This window comes from Haliotis asinina, chromosome 1, assembly GCF_037392515.1.
Source record: "Haliotis asinina isolate JCU_RB_2024 chromosome 1, JCU_Hal_asi_v2, whole genome shotgun sequence".
Lineage (NCBI taxonomy): Eukaryota > Metazoa > Mollusca > Gastropoda > Lepetellida > Haliotidae > Haliotis > Haliotis asinina.
This window is the reverse complement of record NC_090280.1, coordinates 89264981-89281362: the sequence shown is the minus strand read 5'-3', so window position 1 is coordinate 89281362 and position 16382 is coordinate 89264981. Positions and strand designations below refer to the sequence as shown.

The window sequence follows — 16382 nt, the reverse complement described above, 5'->3', positions numbered from 1 at the left end:
AAGTATATCTTGGTATTACAAACTGTGCAACGTGTGACTGAGCCATCTATAGTATCACAGCCCGTAAACACATTTTCCCTTCCACACAGCCTTTTCTGTATGTCAAAACTCTAAATGAAGCAACCCTAGATATCATCAGACTCAGTTCTGGATTTCTAAGCTCAGTTATTTTTCAATTTAAAAGGAATTATGTGTATCTACCAAAACTACAGGTTACAAGGTTAAGGGTTAACCAAAGCAATCTACTGAAGGGCCTGATTTTAAGGAATATCTGGAAAATGTGTCGCTACACCTAAAAAAGGTAAACATATTGTAAAATCGATTGAAACTGGGCAAGAAGCCGTGATGATGGTCAAGCAAGGTTCTCAAAACCACAGATTTACGTTTCTGTGTTAGTCATTCTTCATGTAAGTCAGTAGTTATTTTAGGTTATTTTGATCATTAATGAGTATTTATGCAGGTTGCTTCAACTTTAGCACATGGGTTTAAAGAAAGGTATGATACTTTATAGATAATAATTGTTTTATTTTATCATGACAACTTTCTTATTATTCACACCATCTAAAGTGTCACTGTGAACCAAAAGTCACTGTGTTCTTTAATCAGATTGGTTGGAAAACATGATCAAATGGTATTTGATTCCTGGAAATTGAAAGAGTATTCTTTGCGTATTGACATGTAGAATGTGTAAAAAAATGTGTCGTTTGTTATTTTTTTGGATTACTTTTGTGTATACAATGTTGAAAAACATCATGTGTTGGCCAATTCCAGGTGTTATTGAGTATTTGAAGCATGGGAATATATTTCCTGTGCTTCAGATACTCAATAACATCTGGAAATTGGTCAACACATGATGTTTACCTCCTAACTGAAACAGATCATTAGGGATGGTGTATTAAAGAACTTACCATGAGCAGTTAGGTTGATATCCACCTCCTGCTCCAGCAGAAGGTTCACAGCCTGTGGGTGGTCAAAGTGAACAGCATAGGTCAGTGCCGTGCGACCAATACCATCCTGGTCATTCACACAGGCAGGATCTGAACAGAGGCAATTAGACATCATGAATGAGTTGTCAGCAAGCATGAATTCCTGCTTATTTGACCAAACACTTTTGTAAAATACTCTCAGGGATTGGGAAAAGCAGGGGTCTTGGGCCATTTTGCACATTTTAATACAAATGGTCCATTACAATTTTGAAGTTTACTATTGATACAAGGGCAGTGGCCCATTCTAAATTCAGCAAATGGCTAATAATCCCGTTCTCTTTCCCAATCAATGTACTCTAAAACTTCTTTCTCCAAAAACATACTTTGAATCCAACTAACTAAATACATCCCATGAAAAAAATATGGTTTTATGTCATTCTCTGTAATATTTCAGCAATATCACAGTTAGGGATACCAGAACGATGAATAAACACTTGAACCATGTTAAGCAATTGGCTACCCCACCACAACACTAATATTAAAATGGCAGGTGACAAACTTTTGGGATAACATTGTAAGGCATCACATGAATGAGTGAGTGGGTACTGTTTTATGCTGCTTTTAGCAATATTCCAGCAATATCACAGCAGCGGACACCATATATATGGGCTTCATACATTGTACCCATGTGGGGAATCAAACCTGCATTTTCGGTGTCACAAGTGAACACCTTAACCACTAGACTACCCCACTTCCCAAGACATCACCTAAAACAGCATTAGTAGCCTTTTAAGAAAGGCTCATCCACTGCTTTGAGCAAGCTAAAAGCACCCAATTGGGCAGACCCAAGGGAGCGAAGTCACATAGAATACCTTACCGAAAAAATAATTATCACTGACCAAAGTGAACAACATCATGGGAGTAAGTACCCAATGACTCCAAACTTATATCTGGAGCACTGCAATAAACTAAGTTGTCAGACCACCCTGTTTATTTGATCAGTCCTTACCACCAGCAGGGTTGCTGGGGACCAATATTCTTACTCAATTATTATCCATGCTACCTAGTTGACTGTCATCATGTTAAACCCTGCACCAAAGTATGTTAATTGGTCTTTAGTCAAGATTTATGAATCTTTTCAAAGATAGGTACTATTTTAGTTCTAAATGAATTCATCTGTTACGACACAAAGTATGATGTTGGAGACTGGGGTTCAGTTCCTCACATGGATATATGAAGCATATTTCTGGCATCTCTCTCCTTCTTGTTGGAATACTGCTAAAAGCGACATAAAACTAACTTCTCTCATTAAAAATAAGAATGACAATCTGTGTGACTAAATAATGACATGCCAATAATAACATACCAGTACATTTAACAATAATATAATCTGAATCTATGTGATGATCAATTTTATGGTACATATTGATAACTTGACACAGGACCAATGAAGACAAAGACATTTCAAAACTAAAATCATGGCCAATATATAGTCTGTCTCACAGTGGCAGAACCACATTACTTTCCCCTCCATCCAGCCTTTTTATACAAAGTGATAGAAAAATGGATCAAGTCTAGATTTTGTCAGGTTCAGGAATATTCAAAATCACAGGGGCTCCTTTTAACTTTAAATGGAGCTATCTGTTTAAACCAAAGGTATAAATTTTCACAGACTAAGAGTTAGTCTAAATAACATGTAAATGCTTGATAAGATCCTATAGTATGTCACACCTCTTAACCAGTGATGATGGACATTTTCACCAAAAGCAAAAGTTATCTACAAATCTGATTGCTGAAATGTTCACATGTTGAAATTTTTAATGACATGAAAAATGTTACACTCAGCAATATTCCAGCTATATGCCAGCAGTCTGTAAATAATGTCTGGCCAAAACAATCCAGTGATCAACAACATGACATCTCTCTACGCAAATGGTAACAATGACATGTCAAACAAGTCAGTGAGCATGACAGTACAGTACAGTACAGAAACTGTACACACGCTCTCATAAGCCTAAGATCATAACTTTTCTCGTAGCATTCATAGCTCCTGTGTTACAGTATAGGAGGTACAATGGTTATGAGAAAACTTACGAGATCTTAGGCTTGCAAGAGTTTTGTGAAAGCGGCTCCAGTACACCACCTTTTCACACGTTCCATACAGTGCACATTGTAACATACATCGTACACCACCTCGCAACGCCTACTGTAAATACATTTGATCATCTATCAGCAAGCAAACTCACTTTGTTGAACAAGTTGCTCAATCTCCTGCAAGTCCCCATCCATGGCTGCCTGAATGACAGGAGGTAGTCTCACAAAGTTCATACTGTCCTCCACACTCATGGTTGAAGCCAGTCGCGTAAAGCTGTCCATGCTCATCCATTTCCACTGAAACTTGTCCGGTGTATCTACAAACGGGGTCATAGGGCTCAGCCCTCTTGCTGTCACCTGTAATGTATTTTGAGAGTTCTTCTCATGCGAGCGCGATTGTAATATCCGATAGTATTTCTGCATGTGCAGTAACGCCAGGTTGAGCGTGTCCCGTAATTCTGCACATTCCCCATCTTCGTTTAGTTTGAGTAAAAACTCATGTATAAAGGCTGCTGCCTTTTGGAAATCTGAAACAAAGATGACAAATGATTATCCTCCTTGTTACACTGCAGTGAAATCAGACAGTTGTCAAAGTTCAGACTCTATGAGTCACTTATGTCACCTATGATATTTGAAGATATTTGTTTTGTTTGTTGTTTAATGCCACACTCAACAATTTTCCAGCGAAATGACCTGTGAAAGTCTGGGGTAGAATAGGCCGTCAGCAACCCATGCTTCCCACAAAAGGCGACCCAGCTTGTCGTAAGAGGCAACTAATGGGATCGGGTGGTCAGACTCGCTGACTTGATTGACACATGTCATTGGTTCCAAATTGCGCAGATCAATGCTCATGCTTTTTATCACTGGATTGTCTGGTCCAGACTCGATTATTTAGAGACTGCCACCATATAGCTGGAATATTGCTAAGTGCAGCGTAAAACGCAACTCACTCACTCCAGCGAAATGATGGCAGTGATCAACATCATGAGCATCAATATGTGCAATTTGAAATAGGATCTATGAGTAAATTTGACACGTGTGAACCAAGTCAGTGACCTGACCATCCGTTCCCTTTCTTGTGACAAGCATGGCTTGTTGAAGACCAGTTCTAAGCTGATCCCTGAATCTGTAACATTCAACAACAGAGTCACAAGGTTAATTTCCAAATACCATCTCATAAATATTATAACGTAAATAAATACTTTCAAATATTTACCAACAAAACTGAAGAATCTTATATAAAAATTCCTAAAAGAAATCTTCCCATGAAACTATGACTATGAAAATATGTCACTAGCATGACAATTTGTCATGATTAGATATGGAAGGGTTTGTAAATCAGGGAAATGGTCTTTTGCTACCAGGAAGACAGGTTTGTTTCAGCTACTGGTTAAATTATATGTACAATTTATTCAATAAAACAAACAACAAATGACTCAAACCAATGCGCAACATTTGACAATTAATGTCATGCAACATGGATATGCATATTAAATTGGTTAAGAAATGTATATGGTTTGGATAAAAACACTTTCAAAATTATAGCAAACAGCTACTGAAATGGGTCAAAATGCTATGAAAAAGCATAAAATGAGACTGAGGCAAGAAGAAATAATTTAAGTGATTTGTTTTATTTTACATTAATTCTACTGTACTTCATTTATGTGTTAAGCCTCTTTCAGATTTCTGTTTTTCAAAGGGCATTTTAAGAGGCAATGAATACTGAACATTATAACCAATATGTGCTTGCATAAAACTTGTTCATGTCAGATGTTCATTTGCAATCTCCTTATGAAAAAAACAAACAAACTTTCAATACACAATCATTCAAAAAGAAACTTGTACAGAAAGATATATTTCATGCCACAATAACAAGAAATATGATGACATGTCGGTGATGCGGAATGTTTGATTATTGACTAATGAGAACATTTCACAACCCAATCAGGACCTCTCGCGGTATATAGTTGATATAGTTACCAGGGGAACGCGCGCGTCTTCCACGACCAATAATACATGAACTAACGACTCAAAACCAACTTGATGTCAGACAAAACATTCTGCTTTGATTGCACTATAACAGCTTAATTAAACAGACGCTTGTCATCAATGGGCAATCAGTGATTTTGGAAAAAATGACATGCAACAACTTGTTTATTCTCCACATGGCCGCAATTTCAGAACATGATTCCGAGAATATAAAAACTGTCAGGACATACATAACGCCCTAAAATAGTTTACATCTGTTATTTGATAAAATGCACTAAATACGTAAGGTCATTATTTTACTCTTCGCGATATTTTGGTTCCAGTATTTTGCAGGGAAACGATGTAAACAAACCGCTATCACTCACCTTTCCGTTTTATCACCATCCTCGTTCACATGTCTCCGCTTAGGGCGAAATAATTGTAGAGTCAGAACGAACCCCATTTCTTTCTACATGTTCTCAAATATCCAATAATTGTATCCTGTCCTCTTATTTGATGCATCCCCAAACCATAATTCATGTTGTCTTCTAAATTTTAACTATGAACTTGGCGGCCATTATTACCCACAGTTCCTTTATTGACAATCACACATATACTATTTACCCGGCCGCTACCTTTTCCAACGTAACAGGTGCCCTTGACATAACATAAAGTATGTTTTTTCTGGTCTACCCAGCATCGCATTTCAAGCCTATCTATTGTCCACTTTAATTCCATCCAAATAGAAAGATATGTTGCTATTGTCAGTGTATATTCTTATAGCTCAAACACAATAAAAAAGGGCAAACGGTTGTGTAAAGTAGGTAGTTTAATTTAATTAAGGTGGCCAATCATTGACCTATTTTCTTTGCTAAATATGCTGTGCGGAACAAAAGCACGTGGGCATTCTATTAGATCATCATCACAATGAGATGGGATTACGTAATAGTGATGTCAGCTGATCAATATTTGTCGCCTCGGGTGTATCGTACAAATCGCCATTTATTGGACGCGTGCTTGGCGGGAAGGTATCCCATAGCTATCTGATATGCTGAGCAGAAGTTCATACCATGGATAATATTAAAATAAAACAGTGGCTAGTATTTTACTGGCTTGCATAAAACCACACTTGCGTGTGTCCAAAATTATTAATGTTACGAGACAAATTTCTGTGCTAAATCATTTTTTACGTACATATTTTTCGCTTATGTGTCACTGTTTTAAGCTTTGATAGTAACACAGATAACGTAAAACATATTATTGATATTTTGAAACTACATCTCATATATTTCCACAGCAGTTGGTTTCGGCGTTGAAGTTATTAGGACAAGACAGCACAGCATTATTTATGATTATCAGGGGCTCTGTCCATTACACACCTCACTTGCACGCATCGGTTCAATATTTGTATACAAAGATTTCAAATGCTGCATTCAATCACATTCTTTCCTCTTGGTTTTCTTCGCAACGATTAATTCATTTTACAAGTATTAATCTTGTACCTGATACTTGCCCTGTTGAAGAAAACACGTCTCTTAATTACATTTTAACTATATTTCTATCTATCTATCTATCTATCTATCTATCTATCTATCTATCTATCTATCTATCTATCTATCTATTTGTTTGCTTGCTTGCTTGTTTGTTTTGTCATTTATTTATGTACATAATATGTTGTTTTATAACCACTTTTCTACTTCTACTGCACTTGTTGACATTCCAACCTTTAGAACAGTTGTGTTACAGGTACTACATCGTCAAAGAAATTGTTATTAGCAAATAAGTATCAAAGAAATAACGCATGAAACTTGTTGTAATTTAATTGCAATTGCAAAGTTTAAGTGTATATACATTATGGTTGAAGCGTGTTTATAAACCGCTGAAACCAAATAAATACCGGCTTTGTAACCGCGAAGAAAATAGTCCCTAGACGATTCACTGTTGATACGGAAATGATATTCATACGCCCTTCGTAACGGCCGCCATCTTTCTTTGCTAATTTTGTCATAGGGGCTCACTTCAGAAATCTGTCATCATCGGGACTTCTAAGGGATAAAAACATCTGAAATTCCAACACATCGATAGGCGAAGTCTTTGTGATGGCAGATACAGACAAATTAAATATCGATAGCATCATAGCACGGCTTTTAGAAGGTGAGTAATACCGCGTAAACCGCTACAGAAATGGGATGATACTCAACATAATAAGATACAAAGAATATATAGAGGACGAACAAACTATGACTTCTTAATGTATAGCAACGTAGTTGGCGTTGGTGTCATTGAACCTTTACAAAAGTGATGCAGTTATATTTTACTCGGCACACCAATATTTCATTGTTGAACTGAAATGGCTTTGTTGATTGTTTACATTTTAACAGTTTTGGAGACGTCTGACAAATGTTCTCCTTATTTGACGATTTCTGCATGTCTGAAGACTGTTTTAGAAAAAGCAACAAGAAGACCATGATTCCTATAGCATGTGTGCATTTTTATAAGCATCCGTCATCTTCATTTTATTTTGTGTTAAATATTGTCGAAGATAACAGGAACTGAGATTCAAAATCTCTACCTGACTGTTATATTGCCACCCATCAATGTGAAAATTCATCCTCAAAATTATTTCAGCGGTTATTTTTATGTGACTTCCATACGATTTATGTGTTATATTGAAAATGAAAATGACCCATGTTATGAGCATGAGCATGCATAGCTAAGCTCTCTGCACTGACTTCAGTGTGACTTATTCTTACTCTTACATTCTTCTAGAGTAACATGTTAAGTAAACCTGTCTCAGTCCCTTTTTCTACAAGGAGAGTTTTTAGAACAGCTTCATATTTATAGTGGGCAGACATGGTGACTTATGTTTGAATTAAGGTGTCAGTACCTTCATGGTGTGGACGTTTGATCATAATATCAATTACAGAATTATCGTGGCCAGAATTAATTTATGTACAGACCATTATGATTCTGTCATGTAATATTCTAACAGTGGAAACAGCTGTTTAGTGTTGGTACATTTTCATGGTACCCTTTGACAGAATGCACTATTTCAGCATATCAGATCAGTTATGTTGTAGGACATAGGCTGAATATTAACGTGTCCTAAAGTTGATTTTTAAAGTTGGTAAGTGTGTGAATGTCTCCTAGAAGTTGATGACCACCCAACTGTCCTTACACCATGTACAGACAGTAATGTACAGGTATCTGATGTTTACCAGTGCTGCATGAAGCATGATAATGTATCTATATTGGTACAGATCTGTTTCTGTTTATAAAGCTGTGTGTGATGCCAAATAGAAGTCATTTGCTGCAAAAGCAGAAATGCCTCTGGAGCTGCCATAAAATTTCAAAGTCCTGTGCTGGGATTAGAACCATGGACCTTTTGATCCAAAGTCGGATGCCTTTTCCATGTTAACCTCTTGAGCAAGTTGACAAGGTAAGGATGTCATCTGTGGGATGACTCCACACCCTGCTACATACTCCCCAGTCAGGGGAAGGCACATCCCGGGTCACAAAGTTGGGTAGAGACTAATTTTTCAGAAAGGATATGATAAAATTTCACATAGACCAAAACATGATGTTTTTCCAGTCTTACGAGATTTAACTGTTTATGATCGTTCATGAGAAAAGGAATAAACGACAAATAAGACATTGTCATGTGTATTTTAAGCAACTTGAAGACAACCAATCATGTATTGGAATGATGAACATGCCCTGCTAAACCTTGTGATACTGTCCCAGTACTGGTAAAAAGTATATGCTTACTGATTAGTGTTCCCCATAGGGTTCTGAAAGGGCAAGGTAAATTCATGGAAATGGGCACTTCATAACCATAAAGTGCTTCCTGGTGAGGATTAATTAAAAAACAACAAAATGTATAAGAAGTCAAACTGTCTTATAATTTCAATTCTAAAGTTTGTTTTTATTCTTCTCAGTTTGTATGTTAAGATTAGAATTTGAAAAAAAGCATTCTGGAAAATACACACATAGTCATAGTAAACGACTTGCGATTGAGACGAAAAAGAGCAGGGCGCAAAATGAAAAGGGCAAGGCGCTGCGCCCTCCTAAATGTGCCAGGGGGGAACACTACTGATATATAAACTTGTACTTGAAATTACCTGAACTCAGCTCAGTGGAAACTGATGACATTTATGAATACATAATGCCATTTGATGACATTTCCTGATATAGTAAAGATCAGTGTCGTGGAAATATTTTATTACACTTTACCAAACCTTTTTCAGTATGAATATCTTCATGACAGTGGTTTATGAAACCTTACTGAAGATGAAATTTAAGGTTACTTGCAGACAGCTGAAGCTGACATTTTGCCTGTTGCTATAGCAAAGTGTCATGGAATGCATTCACTGGTTTCAACAATTATTTGTAACACTGTACTATAAGCCACTAGTCATGATTCAGATTTTTGGTCCCTTTTAGAACCAACTTTCATTCTACAAAACATGTTCAGTACAAGAATGCTTTTGTTAATTGATTTTATGTTTACTATCCTGCAAAACTTCAGGTACTGCTTATGAAGAATGTTTTTGTCAGAAAACCTGATCATGACCCTTCATGGTTCCTGATCAGAATGCATTGAAAACTAGGGTTTATCATTGTTTTGCTCAGCACAAATGGTATAAACATTTTTCTTGCATGAATCATTAACCACTGAAATAATTGAGTTGTCTTGACCCATGTAACTAGATTAGATCTTGCTTTTGTCTCCAGCATAGATGTTTGCACTGTTACATAACTTGATATGTGGCCCTCATGTTGTATTACTCACTGACAATGCTAATGAGTTGTAATTTATACACACATTTTAGACTAGCAATATTTAGACATAGTGCCCACTCTTCTGAGGGGACATTAATGCTTCTTTGTTAGCTATGGTGACATACTTAAGTTATAAGAGCATGTTTTGTCAGTTAACCAATTCTCTGTCAGCACTAGAATGTGTATGTCCTTAAAACATGAATGTGTTGGTAACCAGTTATTTATGCATTTCTGAAACTTTAGTATCCGTGTCCCTTGATAGTGTTTTCGGTTATGTCATTATTTTGCTGTGCGTATTAATGATTTGAATCTTCAGTGTTGGCACAGAACTGATGTTAATATAAACATATGTTTTGTTTACTGATTGGTTAAGCGTGTTTGAAACCTGATCAAGGTTCATGATGGATGATCATGTATTGATATGTGAAAATCTTTCTTTTTTTTTCTTTTTTGTGCTTTATCTGAAACTTGTTTGTTGCAATGCATTTTGTTTATATGTAATTTTATCCATTGTTGTTCTCCCTTCAGGAACAGAAACTCATTTGGTTCACATAGTCAAGGATGATGTAGGCATGTGTTTGAAGCGTTAACTCATCATGGCAGAAGCCCAGATTCGATTCCCCAATTTAGCAATGGGTGAAGCTTATTTCTTTGTGTCTCCTGCTGTGATGTGTCTGGAAGATTGCTGTAAAGGCGCTTTCACCTAAGGGTTGTTATAGATCTTCCATGGGAAAATTCAAGCATTCTGCCGTATTGTAATTAGTACTTTTTAACTTTGACTGTTATTTTGTGTGATTTACTTTTAAGTTTATATATTTATTTTACCTTTTCAGTTAGAGGATCAAGACCGGGCAAAAATGTCCAGTTGACAGAATCTGAAATCCGAGGTCTATGCTTAAAGTCCAGGGAAATATTTTTAAGTCAGCCTATCCTTCTGGAACTTGAAGCTCCCTTGAAAATATGTGGTAAGTGAATAATTTAGTGTGTTCAAACAAATCCATCCTAGATATACAATATAAAACAAGTTGTATTTTCATCTGACATTTGTTTGCAGATAGTGTACTTACTGCTGAAAATATTATTTTAGTCATGAGGCTTGCAGTGCTCCAGATGATTTTACAACATGAGTTCATACTTTTTATTTTTCCAATAAGAGTACTTGAAAAGTTAAGAGTACATTTAGAGAACTGAATGGAATTTAATGGCATGTAAGTAGTCAAGTGTTTAGTTTCATGTATGCACCACAACATTCCTATTCTTGTGTAAATGGGTTGATAAACAGTAAAGCAATACTTTATCAGATAAATACATCAGTAAATGATTCTAAGACTGTACACTATTGCTGTTGTGCGTATCTGCCACATTTTTTATTATTTTTTTCTACCATATTGTGCAAATTATTTTTCCGTACATATTCCGATACGTCCCTTATCTTGAGCCTTGAGCTTGTGTTTTTTATTTCAGTTTAAACTCATAGTGTGTATTGATGTTTCAGGTGATATTCACGGTCAGTACTACGACCTTTTGCGTCTGTTCGAATATGGGGGTTTCCCACCAGAGAGCAACTACCTGTTCCTTGGGGATTATGTAGATCGAGGGAAGCAATCTCTTGAAACGATATGTCTGTTGCTGGCATACAAGATCAAGTACCCAGAGAACTTTTTTCTCCTTCGGGGAAACCATGAGTGTGCAAGCATTAACAGAATATATGGATTCTATGATGAGTGTAAGTTGTTTTGTCTAATATTAATGTTGAAGATTTATGATGATAGTCAACTGTAACTGTGACTCCTTGTTAAACTTGTGTATCTTAATCAGGCTTTATGTGTATTGTTGCCCATAACTTTTCAAATACTCTTTGATGTTTAAAAAGCATTTAAATGAAATTCTATTACCATTTGCACTAGTTATGGCAATTGTCTAAGAAATATATATTAAACGTAGGCTTCATGTGGTCTTTTTATTATTATTTTTTTCTCACTTCCACATTTCCACAAATGGTTGATCAAATGACTTACAAAATAGTACATTTCTCACAACTTTGGCGGCATGGTCATCATCCTTTTTATTATTGGAGGAGATTGGATAAGTACTTTTGCCATGATATTAAGTGAAAATCAGCATGGTTCGGCATGGTCTGGGGACTGCACACAGTAATATCATTTAGTATGATGTTACCTGTTCACCATTGAGAGTTTGAAATCTTCATTAGCTTTTAAGGCACAGTTTCATATACTGCTTGGTATTTTCAGGCAAGCGGCGATACAACATCAAACTTTGGAAGACATTTACAGACTGCTTCAACTGTTTACCTATAGCTGCAATCATTGATGAGAAGATCTTCTGTTGCCATGGAGGTATGTGGCATGTCAACATGAATTTCATTTTAGCATATGGCATGAATATATTTTTAACTTAATTTGTCAGCTTTTTCTCATTTTATGAATATGTGAAAGTGAAGAGTCATTTCCACAGACCTTTTGATCTGAAGCAGTAGTGCAACGTACTATTCATTTGTCAATGGCTGGTCGCTTGATCTGAGTCTCATATTCATCCCCATTATGACCGCACAGTGGGGTTGTGTATGATCAAAGGGAGACAATTTTTGGTGCAAATTGGAATGTTAAGTAGGTACAGCACATATTACTCCATTAAACAATGTTTTGGGTTTTTTTGGGGGGGGTTGTGTGTTTGGGTTATTTTTCATTTTAATGTGTATTTCAGGCTTGAGTCCAGACCTTCAGTCCATGGAACAGATCAGACGAATCATGCGACCAACAGATGTCCCTGACCAAGGTTTATTGTGTGACTTGCTCTGGTCAGATCCAGACAAGGAAACAATGGGATGGGGAGAGAATGACAGAGGCGTGTCATTTACATTTGGAGCAGAAGTTGTTGCAAAATTCTTGCACAAACATGACTTGGACCTTATATGCAGGGCTCATCAAGTATGTACAAACCTATTAATCATACTTCTGGTTCCTTGTAAGACCTGTTGTATGTCAGACGTTCATCACATGCAAATTTTATTTTTCATTTATTTATTTTGTTTCAATCATTTCTTCGACCCACATCAAACCGTCGTGAGAAAATGAATGTGACTGGATGATGTCAATTCATCTTTTCCCCCACCTGAACAATTAACAGGATAAAGGATAGTTGTATGAATAAATTGTTACCTCATCACTGATTTTGTTTGTGACAAATGGCATAACAATTTCATCATGGGATTATACTATTTATAGGGCTTTCTTCTATATCACTCTTCAGTTCCAAACAATATTTCTGCATTGTCAGTCAATAAAATAAAATAAACCCAACCATTGGTGTGTGTACACATCTGTGCAAAATATAAAATGTGGTAATTAGTTTTTAGAGGAAAAAAAATCATTCTGTTCTCTTATACACATATGTTGATTTGAACAATCAGATTTTCCTCACCTAATGGGCAAGTTTCATCAGTTGTGTTTCGCTGCTGATTATTTTCATTTATCCAGAACAATTCACGTGTTAGGAATATTCAGTTTGTATTGGCCATATTGTGGAAACTGATACTTTGTTGTTGTTATTTACATCTGGGCTGTAATTGAACTGACGACATTGGGTTTGGTTTTTTTTCAGGTTGTGGAAGATGGGTATGAATTCTTTGCAAAGCGCCAGCTAGTGACACTGTTCTCTGCCCCCAACTACTGTGGAGAGTTTGATAATGCTGGTGCCATGATGAGTGTGGATGAGACCCTCATGTGCTCATTCCAGGTAAAACACTATTTTTGTTGAGGAATGTTTTTGATTTTTCTTAGCAGTGCCTCTGATAATTTTCTAGTAGTTATTTATTGCCAACGTTTCTTTTGAGGACAAAACTGGTGTTTGAAACATTTCAGAGTTTTACCTTGAGCTGATACACTGCATTAATGCATAGCAATAGTAGGTCTGTGCTTTCAGTTTAGTGTATAAATTATAATATTTTTTTGTTGTTAAGAATAAAATCAATCGGGGTGAAAAGGCAGGAATAGAATTGAATTTTCTACAAAGAATAGTTGGAAATGTTATTGTCTCCAAAAAAGTTTTAAAGTCTATTGTTCATGGAAATAACAGTAAAGAGAAAATGGTTGACCTGTCTGTCATTTTACTCCATTTTAAATGATAGTGTGTGATCAGGTGACATTTAATCTATCGAGTGTTAGTATGTGTTAGTATGATAGTATTTTCTTGATAAACAGGTGTCCCCATAGATTGGAACTATAAACATTTGTAATTTGTGATCAGATGCCCAGTGCATTGAATTAGAATTGTTGAAAAGATGCCTGAAATTACCTTTTCCTGAGTACTGACATCCATTTATGAACTTGCTATTTTTTCCCTACAGATACTTAAACCTGCAGATAAGAAGAAATTCCCATATGGAGGTTTAAATGCAGGTCGACCAGTCACACCTCCTAGGGGAGCCCCGAAAGCCAAAGGAAAGATGTAATCATGTCAATAATGGGATTAAACTTTAAAAGTAAAAAAACAAACTGCGAAACAGACAGTCAGAGACAGCTGATCTGTGCCCGACAGATGGCGGCCGACGATTCAGACACAGCAGCCTTGACATTGTGTACTAATGGACCTGCTCACGTTTCCCTCTTAGCTGGCTTAGCTAGTGTTTTAGCAGTGATACACCGACTGATATTGGATGGAGGATGAGCACTGTGATGTAGCTACCAGGATGATAGGGATATTCTGCCCAGACTGCTGTGGCTGAATCAAAATTTGAACGAGCAAGACCAGCTGCCACTTTCTAATGGAGCATCAAGTGGGTTGGGTGGGCATTTTTTAGTCTGTGAGCGGGATGGTCTTTGTAAATATTGATAAAATTTTTGTTTCATGAAACCGTGTTGGCATGCCTGTTAATACCATGGACATGCCTCCACCCCTGCTTACCAGTGCTGTACAGTTCTGGCTTGTCACCACTCCTATGTCTAATGGCGGTCTTGGAACTTTACTCCTGCGATGATGTACTGAACGACCTGCGCCAGCATCCACCAGTCATGTCCTTAAGTCCTTGTTCACTCACAATATGAAATACTTGATTATGTATGTATTTTATTTAGAGTGTATAGTCTAGCATTCCCACAACAAAGTCACCAGCTGTACAGGACTTCATTTCACTTGACAATAAATTTTTAGTCGCTCCTGTTGTACAAATGGAACTTCTTATTTAATAATTACTTATTGTCTGTCTGTGGTTGTTCTTCAGTCCTATTCCTTTGTGGTGTCCTGGTGCAAGCCGATTGGTCATGTTTTACCTTCTGACTGTGTAATTTATCACAAATGTATTCTGGCCACGGCCTACCAGAATGACCCACAACAGAAACTAATTGGCAATCATTAAAAACTTTGAGAATGCATCAGATAATACTTGACAGTCTTTGCGCTTTACTTCTCATTCTTTGAAGGTGATTATGTGCTATTATTGCCTCTGAAAGGGAATGACAATTCACACATCAGTCTGTTCATGTGTCAGTTTTGCTATTTGTTCTTTCAACTGTAATGTGCTTGCTGCTCTATGTATCATACTTACTCTTGTATAAGTTTAAAGATCATTATGAAATTCTGATGTGATTTTATAATTCTGTTTGAACCGCATATGCTGAAAAATGCTACAGGTTACTGTGAATTGCTGTTCCTGGGAAGGGGAGATTTTATCACTAGTCCCTGGACTTCATTTGTGCAGTTAGTCAAAAGAATTGTGTTGATCATTACCATTTTATTATGTCCATTTGTCTTCTTTTGTAGCTGAAATTCTCACACTGTAAAATAAATGAATGTAGTTTCGTAATGACTTGGTTTGTTTTGTCAGTTTTCTTCTTGAACACAAAGTACTCCACATCAACACATTTAAAAAGGGAATAAGCTCTGTTAAATGTGACACCTGTCATTAACCCTGGGAAATAAGCCCTACAAACTATTTAATGTGAACCCATCGTCTCGAAGTTGATGTGCAGTTGGAATATCCTGACCTAAATCCGTTTCAAATATGTTTTGAAAGTGGTCAATTACCAAATGTTTTCTTGTAACTACCTTTCAGTTGCTTCTTGGTATCCTGTTGCTAACAGTCACTACCTGGAAACAAGTCTTCATGTGACGAAAATGTGATCAACAATTGGCATTGTGGGAAAGAAGTAGGAGTGATAACGTCGTATATCATGGCTTCTGTATTAGCTCATCGCCAACTGTAGACCACACAAATGCGACCCCAAGAACACTTTACACTAGTATTGAACACTTTCCCAGAGTGCCAGTCTCCACGTCAGTACAAACTGAATGTTGAACTGTCTCATTAACATCCTACAATTGCAAAGCAGAGGTCTAAGTTCGTTCTCTCCATCTCTAGAATGAGATATCCTGTGGCATATCCTGTTTACAAGGTCGTCTGCATAATGCATTAACATGAACACAGTAAAGTGAAACCCGTCATTTTCTCCCGGATCATGACCTGTGAGGTCAACAGGCGGAAGATGGCAACATCTCTCCGAAGCTTTCATAAAATATCACCAAGAAGCTTATGTCAATTTGTAAGCTGACAGTCAAATGAACTCACGAGCGAGTGAACTAATGTAATGCTGGAAA

General features: G+C 36.7%; 2 protein-coding genes across 2 annotated transcripts in view; one reads left to right on the top strand and one right to left on the bottom strand.

Annotated features, from left to right (window-relative positions):
* LOC137254761 (espin-like) overlaps positions 1-5603 on the bottom strand; it is a 41201-nt gene extending 35598 nt beyond the window's left edge. The window contains exons 1-3 of the mRNA XM_067792550.1: positions 5375-5603; positions 3173-3547; positions 909-1037 (exon numbers count right to left, since the gene is read on the bottom strand). Of these exons, the coding sequence (XP_067648651.1) occupies positions 909-1037; positions 3173-3547; positions 5375-5393 (523 nt within the window). The 5' untranslated portion in view covers positions 5394-5603. The remainder of the gene's footprint in view (positions 1-908; positions 1038-3172; positions 3548-5374) is intronic.
* A 1138-nt stretch (positions 5604-6741) lies between these two features.
* On the top strand, positions 6742-15591 carry LOC137254745 (serine/threonine-protein phosphatase PP1-gamma catalytic subunit B). Its single transcript, XM_067792549.1, has 7 exons — positions 6742-7142; positions 10604-10735; positions 11266-11496; positions 12023-12127; positions 12495-12718; positions 13392-13526; positions 14137-15591. The coding sequence occupies exons 1-7, from the start codon at positions 7088-7090 to the stop codon at positions 14239-14241; spliced, it is 987 nt and encodes a 328-aa protein (XP_067648650.1). The 5' UTR covers positions 6742-7087; the 3' UTR covers positions 14242-15591.
* The last annotated feature ends 791 nt before the right edge of the window (positions 15592-16382 follow it).

What these genes read in the sequence shown, in the direction of transcription:
- LOC137254745 (XM_067792549.1), top strand. Translation starts at nt 7,088, where the DNA reads ATGGCAGATACAGACAAATTAAATATCGATAGCATCATAGCACGGCTT. An exon ending in AGCTCCCTTGAAAATATGTG is followed by an intron (nt 10,736 to 11,265) that starts GTAAGTGAATAA and finishes TTGATGTTTCAG; the next exon opens with GTGATATTCACGGTCAGTAC. An exon ending in CCCTCATGTGCTCATTCCAG is followed by an intron (nt 13,527 to 14,136) that starts GTAAAACACTAT and finishes TTTTCCCTACAG; the next exon opens with ATACTTAAACCTGCAGATAA.